The 15,303-nt window shown below is 42.1% G+C and overlaps 2 protein-coding genes across 2 annotated transcripts; both read right to left on the reverse strand.

The window, feature by feature from the left end:
• On the reverse strand, positions 1-2,116 carry LOC105931408 (betaine--homocysteine S-methyltransferase 1; the record flags this gene model as incomplete). Its single annotated transcript, XM_036143920.1, is given in 4 exon segments — positions 1-182; positions 278-390; positions 837-969; positions 2,010-2,116. Coding segments are annotated over 4 exon segments (446 nt in total), but the record flags the coding sequence as incomplete, so codon positions are not given.
• Positions 2,117-4,548: 2,432 nt separating this feature from the next.
• Positions 4,549-7,999, reverse strand: LOC105931403 (betaine--homocysteine S-methyltransferase 1). The gene is made up of 8 exons (XM_012870068.3): positions 7,890-7,999; positions 7,279-7,411; positions 7,072-7,184; positions 6,793-6,984; positions 5,572-5,719; positions 5,297-5,479; positions 4,979-5,207; positions 4,549-4,871 (listed from the first exon to the last, which is right to left on the reverse strand). Exons 1-8 carry the CDS (start codon positions 7,905-7,907, stop codon positions 4,682-4,684), a joined length of 1,206 nt encoding a protein of 401 aa, XP_012725522.1. The 5' UTR covers positions 7,908-7,999; the 3' UTR covers positions 4,549-4,681.
• Positions 8,000-15,303: the final 7,304 nt, after the last annotated feature.

Here is a 15,303-nt window from a genome sequence, read left to right on the forward strand (position 1 = left end):
AGGAAGTCGACATTCTTCTTGGTGAACACGTCCAGCTGCTTCTTGAAGATGGCTTTCACCTCCGTCTCACTCTTGCAGCTCAGGTAGGACGGAGTCTGGGACACGCCTCCCGCCACCAGAGCGTCGCCCTCGTTGGCAACCTCCCGGGCCAGATCGCAGGCGGCCGCGTTGACCTGAGCTCCCTGCGGGCGGAGGCAGATTACAGCGAAAAAATTAAACCGCACCCCCATAAAGTGCCAGGATGAGGCGTGACCTCTTTCGTGACTGTTTTACTTACAGTGAAGGTGACCTTGTTGCCTCTGTTCTCCAACTTGTCATCACTGGCATAGAAGGTGAAGGTCTGCATGACGTTGGCTCCAGCTCGCAGGAACTCCCTGTGCAGCTGACGCACTGGAGGTCGACCAAAGATGATGCGATTAATAACAAAGCAAGAAACGTAATAAGGATTTAACGAGTTTTCATAGGACTGTAGAAACGGTTGAGTTTTTTTGCTCTTCTTGATTATCCACAGCTAAGGTTTATGTCGCCACAGGCCTGAAGAGCCTTCTTGGTTTGATTGTGTTCCCTTGGTTCATTTTTTACTTTAAGTTTCATTTTAGGATCTACTGGAAGAAACTGAAAATTCATTTTACACGCTGCTGAGGATTGCATGAGACGGCAAAGTGCGAATCAGAATATCATCAGGTAATCCAATGCAAGAAAAACCAAGTTCAAGAAGGATACGATACTTTGCAGAGAATATCTTCATTTTGTGTGTGGTTTTTTATTCAAAAAGCACCAAATTACCTTTTTGTGCTGAATTAGAATATAAAAGTTAGCATAAAAGTCATTCTCACCAGCGTCTGGGTACTCTGCGGCAGCCTCGGGAGTCCAGGGTCCAGCCTTCACGTATCCTCTCTTCTCGAGGGCAAACACAAACCCTCCATCGCCAATGACGACCTCTCCAGCGTTGAGACGCTCCAAGATGCCCTGTAATATTTTAATCGGTGAGCTCGGTAACTTCGGAGGACTGTAAATGGATTAGTCAAGCTGCAAATACCACAGCCGAGCCAAAAATAAGCACAGTTCTCATTCCAGGCCAATTGGAAGGAACGTCCCCTGATTTTAATCTCTATTAGACCGTTATGAATTGCAGAACAGGGGTCCTAAAATCTCACGATCAATTCCTCTTTATCGCAGACGGAATGAGTCATAAAATCAGTCCCTGGTGAGTCTGATCTGCATGCACCCTTTGACTCCAGTGCACTTATCTAGAGGTAAAAGTTAGACTTTATCACCGTCTGGATTCTGCCAAACAGATGTGCATCCAAGTAGGTCAGAGCAAATGCAGAGCAAATAAAATGCATTGTGTTGAAACTCCCTTCCTTGCAGGAGTTATTTGTAGCTCTTCATTCATACTGTCTGTTGTAAGATGAGCCCTTCCTCGTGCACACTCCAGACATGCGCCCCCGCCACGTTTGCAGGACTGAGGCTTAATTGTCGGACCTCTAATTGTGGAGGTTTACTAGTTTTACTTCTCTTTAGGGAGCAAAAATAAGGCACGTCTTACGGGGAAAAAAAGTATAAAACAAAAAGATTCAACACTTATTGAAACTTACATAAAGTCTTGAAACAGTTTGAAAATGTAAATGCATGATTTGAAGTAATTTCATGAACAAAACCTTGCAATTAAATCCTTGTAAAACAAGAAATGGATCTTATTAGTAGCACTGGTCTTTCATTTCTGCAGCACCAGCAGTTTGACGTGGACAGAGAAATGTGACCCGGGCATGCCCGTTGTGCAGAATATTTATTAAAAAGACCCCCTACTTTTTCTAAAAGAAAAAAAAAATCCCTAAAATGAAACATATCAGTGAAACACTGGCTGTAGTTTGGGTTAACCAGACTAAAAGCAAAGTTAATATTCTTTATTCACCAACCCTGGGCCCCATATGGGATTAGAAAAAGACAGATTTCTATAAGTTCAGCAGAGATCTTTCCCAGAGAGCCTTCCCGTCTTTGACACGTACCTTCTTTGTTGGTGCCATTATCCTGCGGCTGTGTGGACCCCTGACTGCCCAGACTCTGAGAAGCTGAAGTGACAGCAGAGTGGGGTGGAGGGCCTCATTAAATCCCCCTGGAGCAGGGGAGGGGTCTTTGTGAGAGCCACTCTGATTGGTAAAAAGGCGAGTTACACAACACCTCCCATACTTAACTGAATGAGAGTATTGTGAGCGTGTTTCTGCTTCTAGTTTGGTCCGGATTAATTACGGTTCTCGAGTTTTTCTTCTTCTGTGCACTCCTCTGCTGGTTTGTGGCCTGCAGTGTTTTTTTGTTTTTGTTTTTTTGACACATATAGCAGCACAGAAAGACATTTATCCATCTGAGATGTTGAATATTTTGTCCCATTTCAGCCACATATGTTAAATTATTTTTTTTTTTAGCAGGGTTTTATGTGATAAAAAACAGCATTTCTGTGAATATAAATCTGATACGTGTGGTGCACATTTGCATGTAGCTTCACTGAGGCAATACTTTGCAGTGAAAGTGAAATTTTGTGCATGAACCAGTTTTACAGATCTAGAGTGTGAAATTTTCTCTTCTGTTCTTTAAAAAAAAACATTTCAAGTTCTGTCAGATTTGAAGGAGGGCAACAAATCTGCAGTAAACTCTCAGTGGGTTGGAGTTACGCTGAGCCATTAAACTTTGATTCAAACCATTTTCTTGTACTTCTGGCAGTCTGTTTAGGACATTTGTTCTGCTGGAAGGTGAACCTCTGCCTCAGTCATTTGATTTTCTTCCTGTGTTCGGCTCTTCCCATCACCTCTGACCAGCCTCCCCCTCTTCACCCAAGCAGAGCATTTTTCACACTGTAATATTCTGGCTTCCATCTTGGTTTATGTTTATTATTCGATCATTTAGTTCACTCCTCTGCCTCAGGTTTTATTTCTGGTCTAGGTCTTGTTTTGGATTCTTTCATAGCTTCTGCACAGTTATAATGTATTTAGTCATGGTTCCTGTATTTACATTAGTTTCTGATTTTTATTATGTGCTTGTGTTTTTTCTCTGTCTTTACTTTTGTTTTCTTTCTAGGATTTAGTTTGTATGATTACTTTAGTTAAGTAACTTGTCTGGTTAAGTTCTGTCCTGTTTCCTGCCACTTGTCCTGTTAGTCTTTCAGCCACTTCTTCTCCTTCTGATTACTTCCACCTGTTCTGCTTAATTAGCTCTCCCTCTCTTCTTTGTTCTCCTGCCTATTTATACCTGCTTCAGTTCTCTGCTCCCTGCCAGAACGTCACATCTCTTGTCCCCATGTGTCATGTCCTAGTCCTCCTTACTCATTTGGTAAGCGCTCTCCAGCATTTTGTATTTCTGTCTGTCTGCCTGTTTACATTATCTGACCTGTTTGCCTGTTTTTGAGTCCGCCCAGTTCCTTGTCAGTTTTTTTGCTTGGATGTCTGCTCTGTACCCTGCTTGGATTATTTTTGTCTACTGGCCTGATTTACCCTGTTCTTCAATTCAATAAATCCTGTTGAGCATCACTTAAAGTCTCTGGCTGAATATCGGGTTCATCTCCTCAATCTACCCGAATCATTACACGCACTGCTAGGTTTCCCCATGGTGGTGATGTGTTCAGAGTGTTGTTACACTTTTTCCTCAGCTGCTCCTCCATATGTACAAGTTTGGTCTGATCTGAATCCTTTAATCCCCAAATTGGTTTAGGGTAAATTGCAAATAGGAGATTTTACGGTTCCATAAAGAGTGGATTGGATAAATGCACAAAAGCTGTTGTCCCCTCTTATGTGCCTCTCTGGAGCTCCTCCAGAGTTACCAGAGGGTGTTGTTGCTGCTTCAATCCTCTGCTTGGCCAGCCTGTCAGTGTGGGTGGGCAGCCCTGTGTTTGTGGGGTTTGCAGCTGTGCCATCAGGCCTCTGTGAGATGTTCAAACTGCTCTAATTCTACTTTAAACTTTTCCTTAAACTGCTTTGGTCTTCATCATCATTACCATCATCTTCATTGTCATTGCAACATACATTGTAATGAAATATGTCCTCTGGATCTGACCCATCGCTCAGGAAACAGGCGTCTGCCACTGGGCGGTACCCAGGGAGCATTCTGGGGTTCAGGGTCAGGGTTCAAGAGTGGGAGTTGAACCAGGAGCCTTGCAGTTTCACCAAGTGCCTTGCTCTCTAAACTTCATACAGCTACACTTTATTTGGTAACTATTTGCACCAGATTTTATTTTGGAGTATCACAATGAAAGCTGTTTTTATTTTTATTTTATTTTTTTAAAGTTCAAAATCTTGTTTCGCTTCACAAGATTATAAATACCATTAAAGCTTGAGGTTGTATTGTTGACAAAGTGTAGAAAATGGGCATAAATGCTTTTGAAAGATGCTGTAAATTCAGTTTGTACTGAAAACATGGGTTTAAATCCCTTCCTGAACCAGTTTCTGAATCAGTAAATGTGTGAAACATGTAAAAGACGTCATGAATGTTTTTTTTTTTTTTTTTTTTTTTTTTTAAACAATGATCTCTCGTTTAAACACAGGCAGACAGTCCTGGGAATACGTTACAAAGTCAGGTTTTATTATTTTTGGGGTTGACATTTTACCACTCCTCAGCTGGAGCGTTGCCGTTACAAGTGCTTTCTTAATTTCTGGAGAAACTCTGTCTAGCTGACCTCAGAGACGGATGCATTTTATGCTGAAGCCTTGGCCTTCTTCTGCATCTCCAGCACGTGCTTCATTTCCTGGGTAGTGGTGGCTTCTTTGTGCTGCAGCAGTTCACTGTGGCCCTTGGTCACACCCCAGGACTCTGGCGTGGATAACGATGGGCACTTGGGACGACCAGATGCGGGTCGGATGTTTTCCCAGTAATGACGTTGGGCCCTGTGACAGATGGACACGAAAACAAATTGCATTTTTTTGTTTTGTTTTTTCACAATAAAAAAACTCTGGTGCAGGGCATAATTCTTGATGTTGGCCGATTGTTTTACCTGGCTCTGACCCAGGGTTTGGTGTGCATCTCCAGACCAGCACCCCACATCCCGTGTTTCTCCGACGCAGCAGGGAGGAAGCCCCTCTCTGGGGCCAGCTCCTCGGCCACGGCCCTGATGTGGTAAGGCTCATAGCCACAGCAGCCCCCGATGAAGCGGATGCCAGCTTTGTAGGCCTCCCTGGCGTACTGGTGCATGTCCCAACGGGTCAGGATCCTGGGCTCCAGGGCTAAAAGACAAAAAAATACAGATGAAAAACATAAGTTACTATATTACGACTTTTTCCTACTTTCTGATGTGAAAGCAGTTTGTCGTTACCGAAGGGGAATTCTGGCAGATCGATGAATCCCTGGCAGTTGCAGTCGGGAGTGTGGTAAGCCAGCGGCTGCACCATGTAGTGAGCCTTCAGCCCGGCCTTCTCCACTCCCTCCTTCATCATCTTGACGGCCTTCACGCAGGTCATGGGGTCAAAGTGGCAGTTGACTCCCACGATCTGGGCACCTGGAGTTCAAAGCGAAAGCGTTACCCGTCGCTTATTTTCCAACGAGGAACAAAAACGAGAAGTTTCGGGCCGCAAACTGTCCGGCGCGTACCAGCCTTCACCAGCCGGACGGCACACTCTGCGGGCGAGACGCCGTGCATGTCTCCCTCGGGTCCAATGCACAGAGAGGCGGCCACAGGCTTTCCGCTGGCCTTCAGCACCTGAACGGCCCACTCCGCTTCCTCCACGTGCTCAAAGTACTGCAGGCATATAAACATAAGGATTAAATCACAAAACATTTCAGCCTAAAACCCTGATATAAGAAATAAATGTCACAAAACTTAAAAAGCAAACTGTTAGCTGGGTGCATTTAACAGAACTGCATTTTTTGATTGGTTGTATCATTTTATCTGTATCATAATTGACTCTGTAGGCTTTTGTGCTCAGGCAGTCGTCATCATAAGCAGAAAGGTACATTTTGTTTGCCTTTTCAGGGCCAAACATTAGTAGGGCATTAGCCCAGGGCTTCAAGGACTTATGGATGGCCAAAATAGTGTTTGCTGCTCAGTAGTTTTGTGATCAGGGTAGTTTGCAAAGAAAAATTATCATTGATTGCAATGTGGTTTTATGATTTGATGGATTTTGTTTGTACAAATACCCACTCAGAGAATATTTGAAAATGTTGTCACAAACATTAAACAAACCGTTAAACCCGATTGAGTCAAAACTAACAACAGCAAGCATTAGTCATGTTTTACGCCTCCTTCTGTGTTTTGGGGGGGATTTCTGTGACTACTTTACACGGCCACATGCCGAGCATAGTTACTATAGCGTTTTAGGGGGTATTGTATGAAGAAGACATTTTGAGAAATTTTGCGTTGTTTGTTTATAATAAGATTTTTAGAAAGGAATAGTACAAATACTGTTGCAGCAAACTTTTTTTATTTTTTATTTTTTTTAAAGAGGGGGGAAAAAAAGCAAACCTTTTTTTTGCATGTGAACAAGGCTTAAGAACTTTAATGTAGATGTGTAAAAGAATCTAGTGTGAGGTGGGCCCCAAAAGCTGCTCTAGCCCAGGGCTCAAATCAGTCCTATGTCCGGCCCTGAGTTATGAAATAGCAGAGCAAAATTAACATTTTCAAAACTACATCAGAATTATTTTTTAGGTATTTTACATTTTCTGCAGGACGCATAATATATATTTAGCATCGTAGTCTCTCGACAAGGCAGGTTTTTAAGGAGAGTGACTTTCTAAAGGGGTCCAGGTCTCAAAAACACGAGTTTCACCAATGATAGGTTTGACGTTTTAGGGTTAAGAGCAAGACGAATTCACCTCAGCGATCAGGAAGTCGACGTTCTTTTTGAGGAACACATCCAGCTGTTTCTTAAAGATGGCTTTCACTTCTGCCTCACTCTTGCAGCTCAGGTAGGATGGAGTCTGGCACACTCCTCCTGCTACCAATGCGTCTCCTTCATTGGCAACTTCCCTCGCCAGGTCACAAGCAGCCTCGTTGATTTGGGCTCCCTGGACGAACGAGGCAGATTAACACCCACGTCGTTTGCTGTAAAGATCTGTTTCGCACGTTAAGGCGCTTTTTACTCGGGTACTTACAGTGATTTTCAGTGTCTGACCCCTGTTCTCCAGTTTGTCATCGCTGGCGTAGAACGTAAATGCCTGCATGACGTTGGCTCCTGCCCTGAGGAACTCCCGGTGGAGCTGTCTCACTGATATAAAAAAAAAACAAAAAAAAACGTGGTGTTAATGTAATGTGAAAATTAGAGTTTAAATGTGGATGATGTGTAAAATTATCTGCCGTACCAGCTTCAGGGTGAGTGACAGTGGCCTCAGGAGTCCATGGCCCGGCTTTCACGTAGCCCCTTTTCTCCAGGGCAAACACAAAGCCTCCATCACCGATTACGATCTCCCCAGCATTCAGACGCTCCAGGATACCCTGTTTGAGGAAAAAGGAACCATTTAATGCAGGTTTTTTTACTAGCTAAAATACACTGAAGCTTGTTAATTACATCTCAAAGTAATTAAGATTTTAAAAAAAAGGACAGAATAAACCCTGCTCTTGAAAAATCAGACGGAGAAGAAAGTGATGCGGTGCATAAAATGGTTGAGAATTGACCAAAAGTCATTGTGCAATTGCAAAAATGTAACTAGATGAGGTACAAAGGTGCAAAGATAAGGCTTTTTTTTTTTTGCCTGAGATTGTCCAGCAAATACTGCTTTAGTCTGGCTGTTAGACAAACTACATAGAAACAGTCCGATATTTAAAAAAGCTACAAGAAACATCTTCCTAATTACAGCACAGATTGACTCTTTTAAAGAACATCTGCCTCCTGAGGAATCCTCACGCCAGCTGCTCTTTAATTTTAGTGATGGAGAAGAAAAATCTCTGCAGTGTCACTGAGAGTTTGACTTACCTTCTTGGTTGGTGCCATCTTCGCCCCGTCTCAGTTGCAGCACAAAGCACTTGGTAACAGCGGACCCCTCCGTTGACCTGATGAGTACCAGAAGCTCCTCGCCTCCTCCTTTATATAGCAGCACGGTGAATGGGAGGTTCAGGTTCGGGCCAAATTTACGTCAAAAATGCAAACATCTGTTTGGACGTTGTGCAACACGGCTTAGCCCACCGATCAATGAAGATGGCAAGGGTTGTATTAGTTATTAGACTGAAGCAGCAGAGAAAAGATCTGTGATAGAGAGACAGATCTGCCTGTACTGGGATCATGTTGCCAGTCCAGCCAACAATATTGCTTCTTTAGGATTACCACTGAGTCCTGCTGAGCTTTGAAAGCAAAAAGTTATTCTGTGGTGGTGGGTAAGGCATAAAAAGATGTTCCAGGTTCTGCTTGACAGAACATAAAATCCTTATTATGTAACCACCAGCAATATTGGTTCTGATATACACTAAGCTCAGAGAATAAAGTAGCTTTCTATAAAGTCTCCAACATATATGTCTGCAATCTCTTCGACAAACCCAATGATATTAAACTGCATTCTTTTCATATCTTTTCCCTGGGAAATTGCAATTTGTGTTGTTTCAGGCTTGCCCCACAACCCCTCTGCAATCCTCTGGAAAAGTCTGTACCACATAAAAGGAGTAAAAAAAGTTACATTAAATTGAAAATACTGCTTTTCTTAATTCTTTATTTATTACACATTTTATTCCCCACTTTAACAACATTCAACAACTTTTTTTGTTATTTTGCATTATTCCTTTATGGAAATATGTATTTTTTGGAATAATAAGAACACTTAAAGGCTTTTGTTATTGAGTTTTGAATTTTTTTAACTTAGATTTTTAAATACATTCTATAGCATATTGAAGATTTATGTGTCCATACATAATTTTTGAGTGCACTGCAAAAGGGAACTAAAAGTAAGTAAAATGTCCTTGAAATGTGTGCAATTGTCCTTGATTTGTGCTGGTAGATAAGATTATTTGCAAATGGAATAAGATTTTTGCACTTAAAATAGGAAGAACTCATCTCCATCATCTTATTTTAAGTGCAGCATATCTAATTATGTTATTTTAGGGGCAAAAATGCTCATTCCATTGGCAGATAATCTTATCCACCAGCTCAAGGACAAATGCACTAATTTCATGGAAATGTGACTTACTTTTAGTTCCCCTTCTGCAGTGTGGGTGTTAAATGGTGAAAGATTCTCGCCTTAACTTTTAACTGCAGCTGAAAAAGACATAACTGCAACATTTTGCAGATGAAATTAAAACATTCTGCATTTCTGCAGTTGCTTGAAGGACTTCTGACCTACATTTAGATAGTTACAAAAAAAGCTTTATTCCAGGTTTTAAGCATCAGCTGCATGTGGGTCATTACATTTCTCCGGATTAACCATTAACACCTTATTTTTTGCCACCGTCTTCCATGCGTGTCATATTTGCTTTACACAGCCCACATAAACTCTCTCTCTCTCACATACACAGACTGAGATACGGCTGATCGATGACCTTCGGCGGAGTGGTTTGGTGTGTGTAGTTCTGTCAGTGCTGGGTTTATCCAGTTTCAGGGAGAATGTTACAGTCAGGCCTTCTCCATGTGTTTATCAACAGAGTCAAAGTTCAGGAAACTGCCTTCACTCTGCAGTTCATCAAAGGATTTCTGCAGGCTTTTGTAGAAGTATGGATCAAAAGCTGCCAGACTGAATTGCCTTTGGACCTAGGGACAGATTCTCTGACTAATTTGGAAATATGGAGAGAAATGTGTGGAAAGAAAAAAAAAGAAGCTGCAACAGTGCTTGGCAAAGGTATTCAGACCCTTTGACCCTTTTTCACATTTTGTCATTTGCATTCAGCCTTATGGTATTTTAATGACCATTTGCATGATAAACCAAATCAAAGTTATAAAACACTGTGAAGCAAAAGGAATATGACTTTATGTTTTTGTTAAAAAAGTGTCTTGTGCATTTGTACTCAGCCCCCTTTACTTCGATACTTCTAAATAAAACCCCTTGCAGCCAGTTTCCTCCTGGAGTCCTCTAACAAGTGAAAATAATCCATTTGCAGTTGTTCTGGAAGGGCTGTGAAGATTTGTTGGGGAACATTAGGAGACAAATAGCATCAAAAAGAGCAACAAATACAGCAGTAAGTCATGGAGTTTAAGTCTAGTTATGTTAAAGTTAAAAACATTGTTAGAACATTTCACCGACCATAGTGGAATCCGTCGCTGAATCGAGAACCAACCTGAATTGTTACTAACTACGCTCTACCTCGTGTTAGACCATCACGTAAACTTGAGCGAAATGCTTTGAATCTTGGGTTTGTAATGTGATCTGATGTGAAAACGTTCAAGGAGTGTGGATGCTTTTGCAAGGTGCTGCACACCATCAGTCATAAAGTAAAAGCCTTTGGTTGTATGTATGATGTTGTGTCACTATATCCACAAAGTAGTGGCTTGTTTATAGTAAGTTTAGTATTTTTTATACTTCTTGAACTCCAGCCTTTCACTTTAAAGGCTGACATACTGTTTGTATTTGCATTTAAGGGCATAAGTAGTTCATGTGTTACTGTGGTGCTGATTTATGTCCATGGTGGAAGAGGACCTGGCTTCAGTTGTATTGAAGTGAACACCGTGTCCACATTACATCATAATGACTGAACAAACCACTTATGCAACATATAATCAAGTTTAGAATCTATGAGTTTTATTCTCTCCACCTCATGGGACTCATTAACCCACCTCATAGTTGCCCCCCAGTTCCTTCACCTCCTTTCCTCATCCCATGTTACAAATTGTACAGAAGCCCCACCTAAGCTTTACGTTACGATGTACCCCCCCGACTCTGTTCTCAGAAATCTTTCTACACGGGGAATGCCCTCTATATCCAATTTCCTCTGAGTTATTCCGGCTGTTCCAGCTGGGGTGTCAGACCACCGGCCACCAGCTGTGCTGACTTACATTTACCTCCTGTTGCCACGACCAGCTGCTGCAGGCTGAGACTGGAACTGTGGCCGTCTGCGTAATTTCTGTGACCAAAGGCTGAAAGGCGAGGGACGGGTGACTGACTTGGGGGAGTAAATCCTGACATTGGGCAACAACTGGAGGGCCCTGTGATATGAAGATAGATCAAGGGAGGGGAGCTAGTTGGGAGAACGCCACATTGGGAGGCATTAAGCTGGAAGAAGAGAGAGAATGAAATGTCCTGTTTGCAAGCTGCACCAGAGATAATTTTAGTTAACTATTGACTCCCCATGAACTGATCAAGAGTTGGACTTATCTCATGCATGCAACTCCGACTGGGTGACCACACAACCATAATGGTAAAAAAAAAGTTGCACTGCAAATTTGGCTCTCAGTTTTACCAGGGGAATTTTCCTTGCAAAGGCTAAAATGTATACATCTTTATGTATACATTTTAGTATACATAAAGATACTAAAATGTATACATACATACATACATGCTCATACTCTAACTACTATATAAGACAATAATCATGCATAGTTATTCCCTGCAGGCTTTTTTTTTTGTTCTTGGTTTCAGTGAACTAAATCATGCAGTAAGTAAAGAAATTGTGGAGAACTCTGCAGAGCCATACCATCTCTCTTTGTGTTGCCTCAGTCTCCTGTTTAGCAGGGGTGGAGGGATGGAGGAGGAACAGCTCCTCTCCGTCTAAAATCCCACCTCATTTTTGATCCAATCATGACACAAGATTCAGAATACAGAATCAATATACACTGGAATTACAACATACGTGTTAACCAGCAGATCCCAGAAGGTTACATACGGTAAAAAGCACTGAATGAAAACTTATCCTGCTCAAGCCACTGTGGCGATTCGGATGCGTGTCTTTTCTTTCTTATGAAAAACTGCCTCTAAAAAGAAGTGGAAAACGCTTCTGTGTAATTCCCCCATCTCAACACAAGAGGGACCCATAGTACACATTTATCTACTCAAGGACAAGAATCAGAATAAGAACCAGCCTTAATTGGCCAAGATTGTGTGCACAAACAAGGAATTTGACTTCGGCTTTCAGTGCTCACACTGTACAGACATTAATTAGAATTTCATTAAATTTAGAAGAAATAAACAAAAGGATATAAAGTAAAGTATGTACAGGTACGTGTATGCGCAGCCCCCTTTTTAAATATGTAAACAAAAGAAAAAAAGGGGGAGGCTGTGATAGTCCAAATATCCTTAATGTGTTTCCAGAGCAGTTAGGGTGACGGTGGTGCAAAAGTTTGGGAGTCCCTCCTGTAACTGGTGGGTTGCTGGTTTGATGCCCTGCTCCGACCGTGTGTGTCCTTGGGCAAGACACTTCACCCGAATTGTCTGCTGGTGGTGGTCAGCCTCACTTCTGTCAATCCTCCCTGGTATGTGGCTAGGTGTGTTAGCAGCCTGGGGGAAGGAACTGGCTTTGTGTGCGGCTGGATTTTGCAAATATTAGGACGCGACCTGAAGGTAAAAGTCTAAACAGTTTGTGTCTCGGATGTGTGCTGTCTTGTTAGATGTTAGATGCCCTTTTCCTGATCCCTGGTACTGTACATGTTCAGTGGAGGGAAGGTCAGTCCCGATGTTCCTCTCTGCAGACCTGATCGTTGTGGTTTTGACCTGTTCTGGTCTGTGGCTAAGTCAAGGCTAATCTAATGTGTAGCACTCTACTTCTGCACATTATCAATCCGGGACTGCTCCAATTGAAAGGAGGGAATTTCAGCAGAACTCTCTGAGCTGATTGGGCACCTAGTGCCTGCCTACTAAAGTTTGGTAGTGAAAGCTCTTCTTGCTGATCTACTTTCAAAGAAGAAATTGTGGATTCTTACAAAACAGATGTTATAGCAGCAGCTACACGTGTGTCTTCCTGCGCTGCCATGTTTGTGCTGGTTCAGCTGTGGGCTCGGCTGCTTTCGTCACACCAGGGCGTCCCTCCTGAAACCTCGATACTGCAACGTGATTGGCCCGAACCGTTTTTGGTTTGGACACAAATGGTTGAAACTGCAAGATGGATGGGTCTGTGAATACACAAATAACCAGAGAATTCATCTTGCAGGCAAGCGTAAGTGATGGACAAACACAGGACAGACTGAATGATGGCAGTGCAGAAGATGACCTGCAGCTCCTGTGGAAGGTTGTACTTCTTGAGTTGAGGAACTACAGTCTCTGCTGGGCCTTCTTCAGAACAGTGTCAGTGTGTGAGGACCATCTCAAGGAACGAGAAAATGGGAGCTCCTAGGCGTCTCTGGCATAAGTTAAGTGGGGCACAAAAACACAACAGCTATTAGCAGCAACTATTTTTTTGTGATGCATACTACCTGACTTTGATAAATTTCAAATGAAACAGATAAATTAGCACAAACCAACACACTAGAAATGTCATTTCATTCATCCATCCATTCTCCGACACGCTTTATCCCTCTTGGGGTCTTGAGGGGTTGCTGGTGCCTATCTCCAGCATTCAATGGGTGAGAGGCAGGGTACACCCTGGACAGGTCACCTGTCTGTCGCAGGGCAACACAGAGACAGACAGGACAACCAACCATTCACGCACACACTCACACCTAAGGAGAGAAACCAATTAACCTCATGTCATGTTTTTGGACTGTGGGAGGAAGCCAGAGCACCTGGAGAGGACCCACACATGCACAGGGAGAACATGCTAACTCCATGCAGAAAGACCCAGGGTTGGACTCGAACCCAGGACCTTCTTGCTGCAAGGCAACAGCGCTTCCCACTGCGCATAAAATTACAAATAAAGGCTGACTAATAATGACCAGAAAAGATTCACATCAATCCTTTAAGAAGCTAGCAAAGACAACCAACACTAGACTGTTGCACACTAACATAATTGCAACATGTGCATTTCCAGTATTTTGATTGGACAATCCGAGCTTGGGGCCAAAGGATTTGTGCCCCGCTCCTGTCTACTGAGAGTGTGTTGGGCATGCGCATTGCGATTTCAGATGTTTATTATTTAAACAAACAATGGTGGGCCGGCCCCAATATCAAGGCGCCTCAAGAGGATTTAGCCTACTGAGCTTGTCAGTTTTTTGGCAGATTTAGATATATAGACACAAATGTTTCTAACAAAATTTTATTGCTAAGGGAATCAGCCTTTTCTTCTTTTTTTATTTTTAATACTCTATATAGAACGATCCTGTCCCACTGATTATTGTGAACATAGAGCTCCACAGCGACATCTGGTGGGGTCTGGCCCCACTGGTCACATATGCAGAGACTCCACAGCTCCTAGGAACTGGAAGTAATCCACAGGAAACACTGTGTTGTTAAGGATGGTGAGGGGATGCAGTGTGGGGGGAGTTTACCAGAAGTCCACAGCATGATGCTGCCCCCACCATATTTCACTGTGAGGATGTGTTCAGTTTGATATGCATGTATCGTAGTTTCCCCCTACAGACAGTTTTGTAATGTTAAAAAGACTAGTGAAGCTTCTTCGACACGTTTGTTGTGTCTCCTTCATGTGACAAACTACAAACAAGACTTCTTACAGCTTTCTTTCAACAACAGCTTTCCTCTTCTTCCCTCTCTTTTATAATGGCCAGATTTGTGCAAAGAATGACAAGTAGTTGTCCTACTAACAGATTTTTTTCCCCCTTGCCTATGGATCTTCGCAGGCTTTCAGTGTTTTCTCTAATTGCATTGCTCTCCTTGCTCTGTCAAACATGTCATAGGAACTTTGCTGTTATGTCATGTTATGTCATTTCCATTCATGGATGATAGCTTAACCAGTGATTTGTGAATTGTTGAAACTTAAGATGTTGTTTTGTTAAGATATTATTTTGTTTTGAGCAACTCTGTGGGTATTTTGTTAAAAAAAGAAAAGAAAAAAAAGAAGCAAACACTTTACTTCCTTTGCTTCCACAAGTAAAAAGCTGTTTGTACTTGAGAAAAGTTTTCTGCTTTTTTTTGTTCTTTCTATCTCTCTTTCTGCATGTGTTGAAGCAGACTCTGTGAATGTTATCTTGCTCTCTCTTTTTCCGCTACTCTATTTTTGTCACTTTTTGCCTTATGTAGTTTTTTCCTGTCTTTCTCTTTATTTAAAAAACAATCCCAAACTAATATCCAATACATTTCTTTGCATATCAAGTTGAGCACTATTGTGAAAGCAATAGTGCTCCACTTGTGAAAGTAAATCTGTCTATTTGACCTTAAGACAACAAGTCTTAATGCTACACTGTCAGACAGGACATGTAAAAACAACACAAAAAAACAAACAAAAAAAACCCATCTTGCTTCCTTTTTATACCAAATAATGAATTTAAGGTTGTGTCTTTTATATAAAGAATGCAAATATTTGGTCTCAACATTTAGCATTACTTTAGGAGCTGCTATTTAATTTAACAAAGCAGCTGTACAGCTTCT

This window comes from Fundulus heteroclitus, chromosome 12, assembly GCF_011125445.2.
Source record: "Fundulus heteroclitus isolate FHET01 chromosome 12, MU-UCD_Fhet_4.1, whole genome shotgun sequence".
Taxonomy (NCBI): Eukaryota; Metazoa; Chordata; class Actinopteri; order Cyprinodontiformes; family Fundulidae; genus Fundulus; species Fundulus heteroclitus.

Coding starts and splice junctions, on each gene's coding strand:
- LOC105931403 (XM_012870068.3), bottom strand. Junction 5,480..5,571: donor CGTCCGGCTGGTGAAGGCTG/GTACGCGCCGGA, acceptor TTTGAACTCCAG/GTGCCCAGATCGTGGGAGTC. Junction 5,208..5,296: donor TCTGCCAGAATTCCCCTTCG/GTAACGACAAAC, acceptor TTTGTCTTTTAG/CCCTGGAGCCCAGGATCCTG.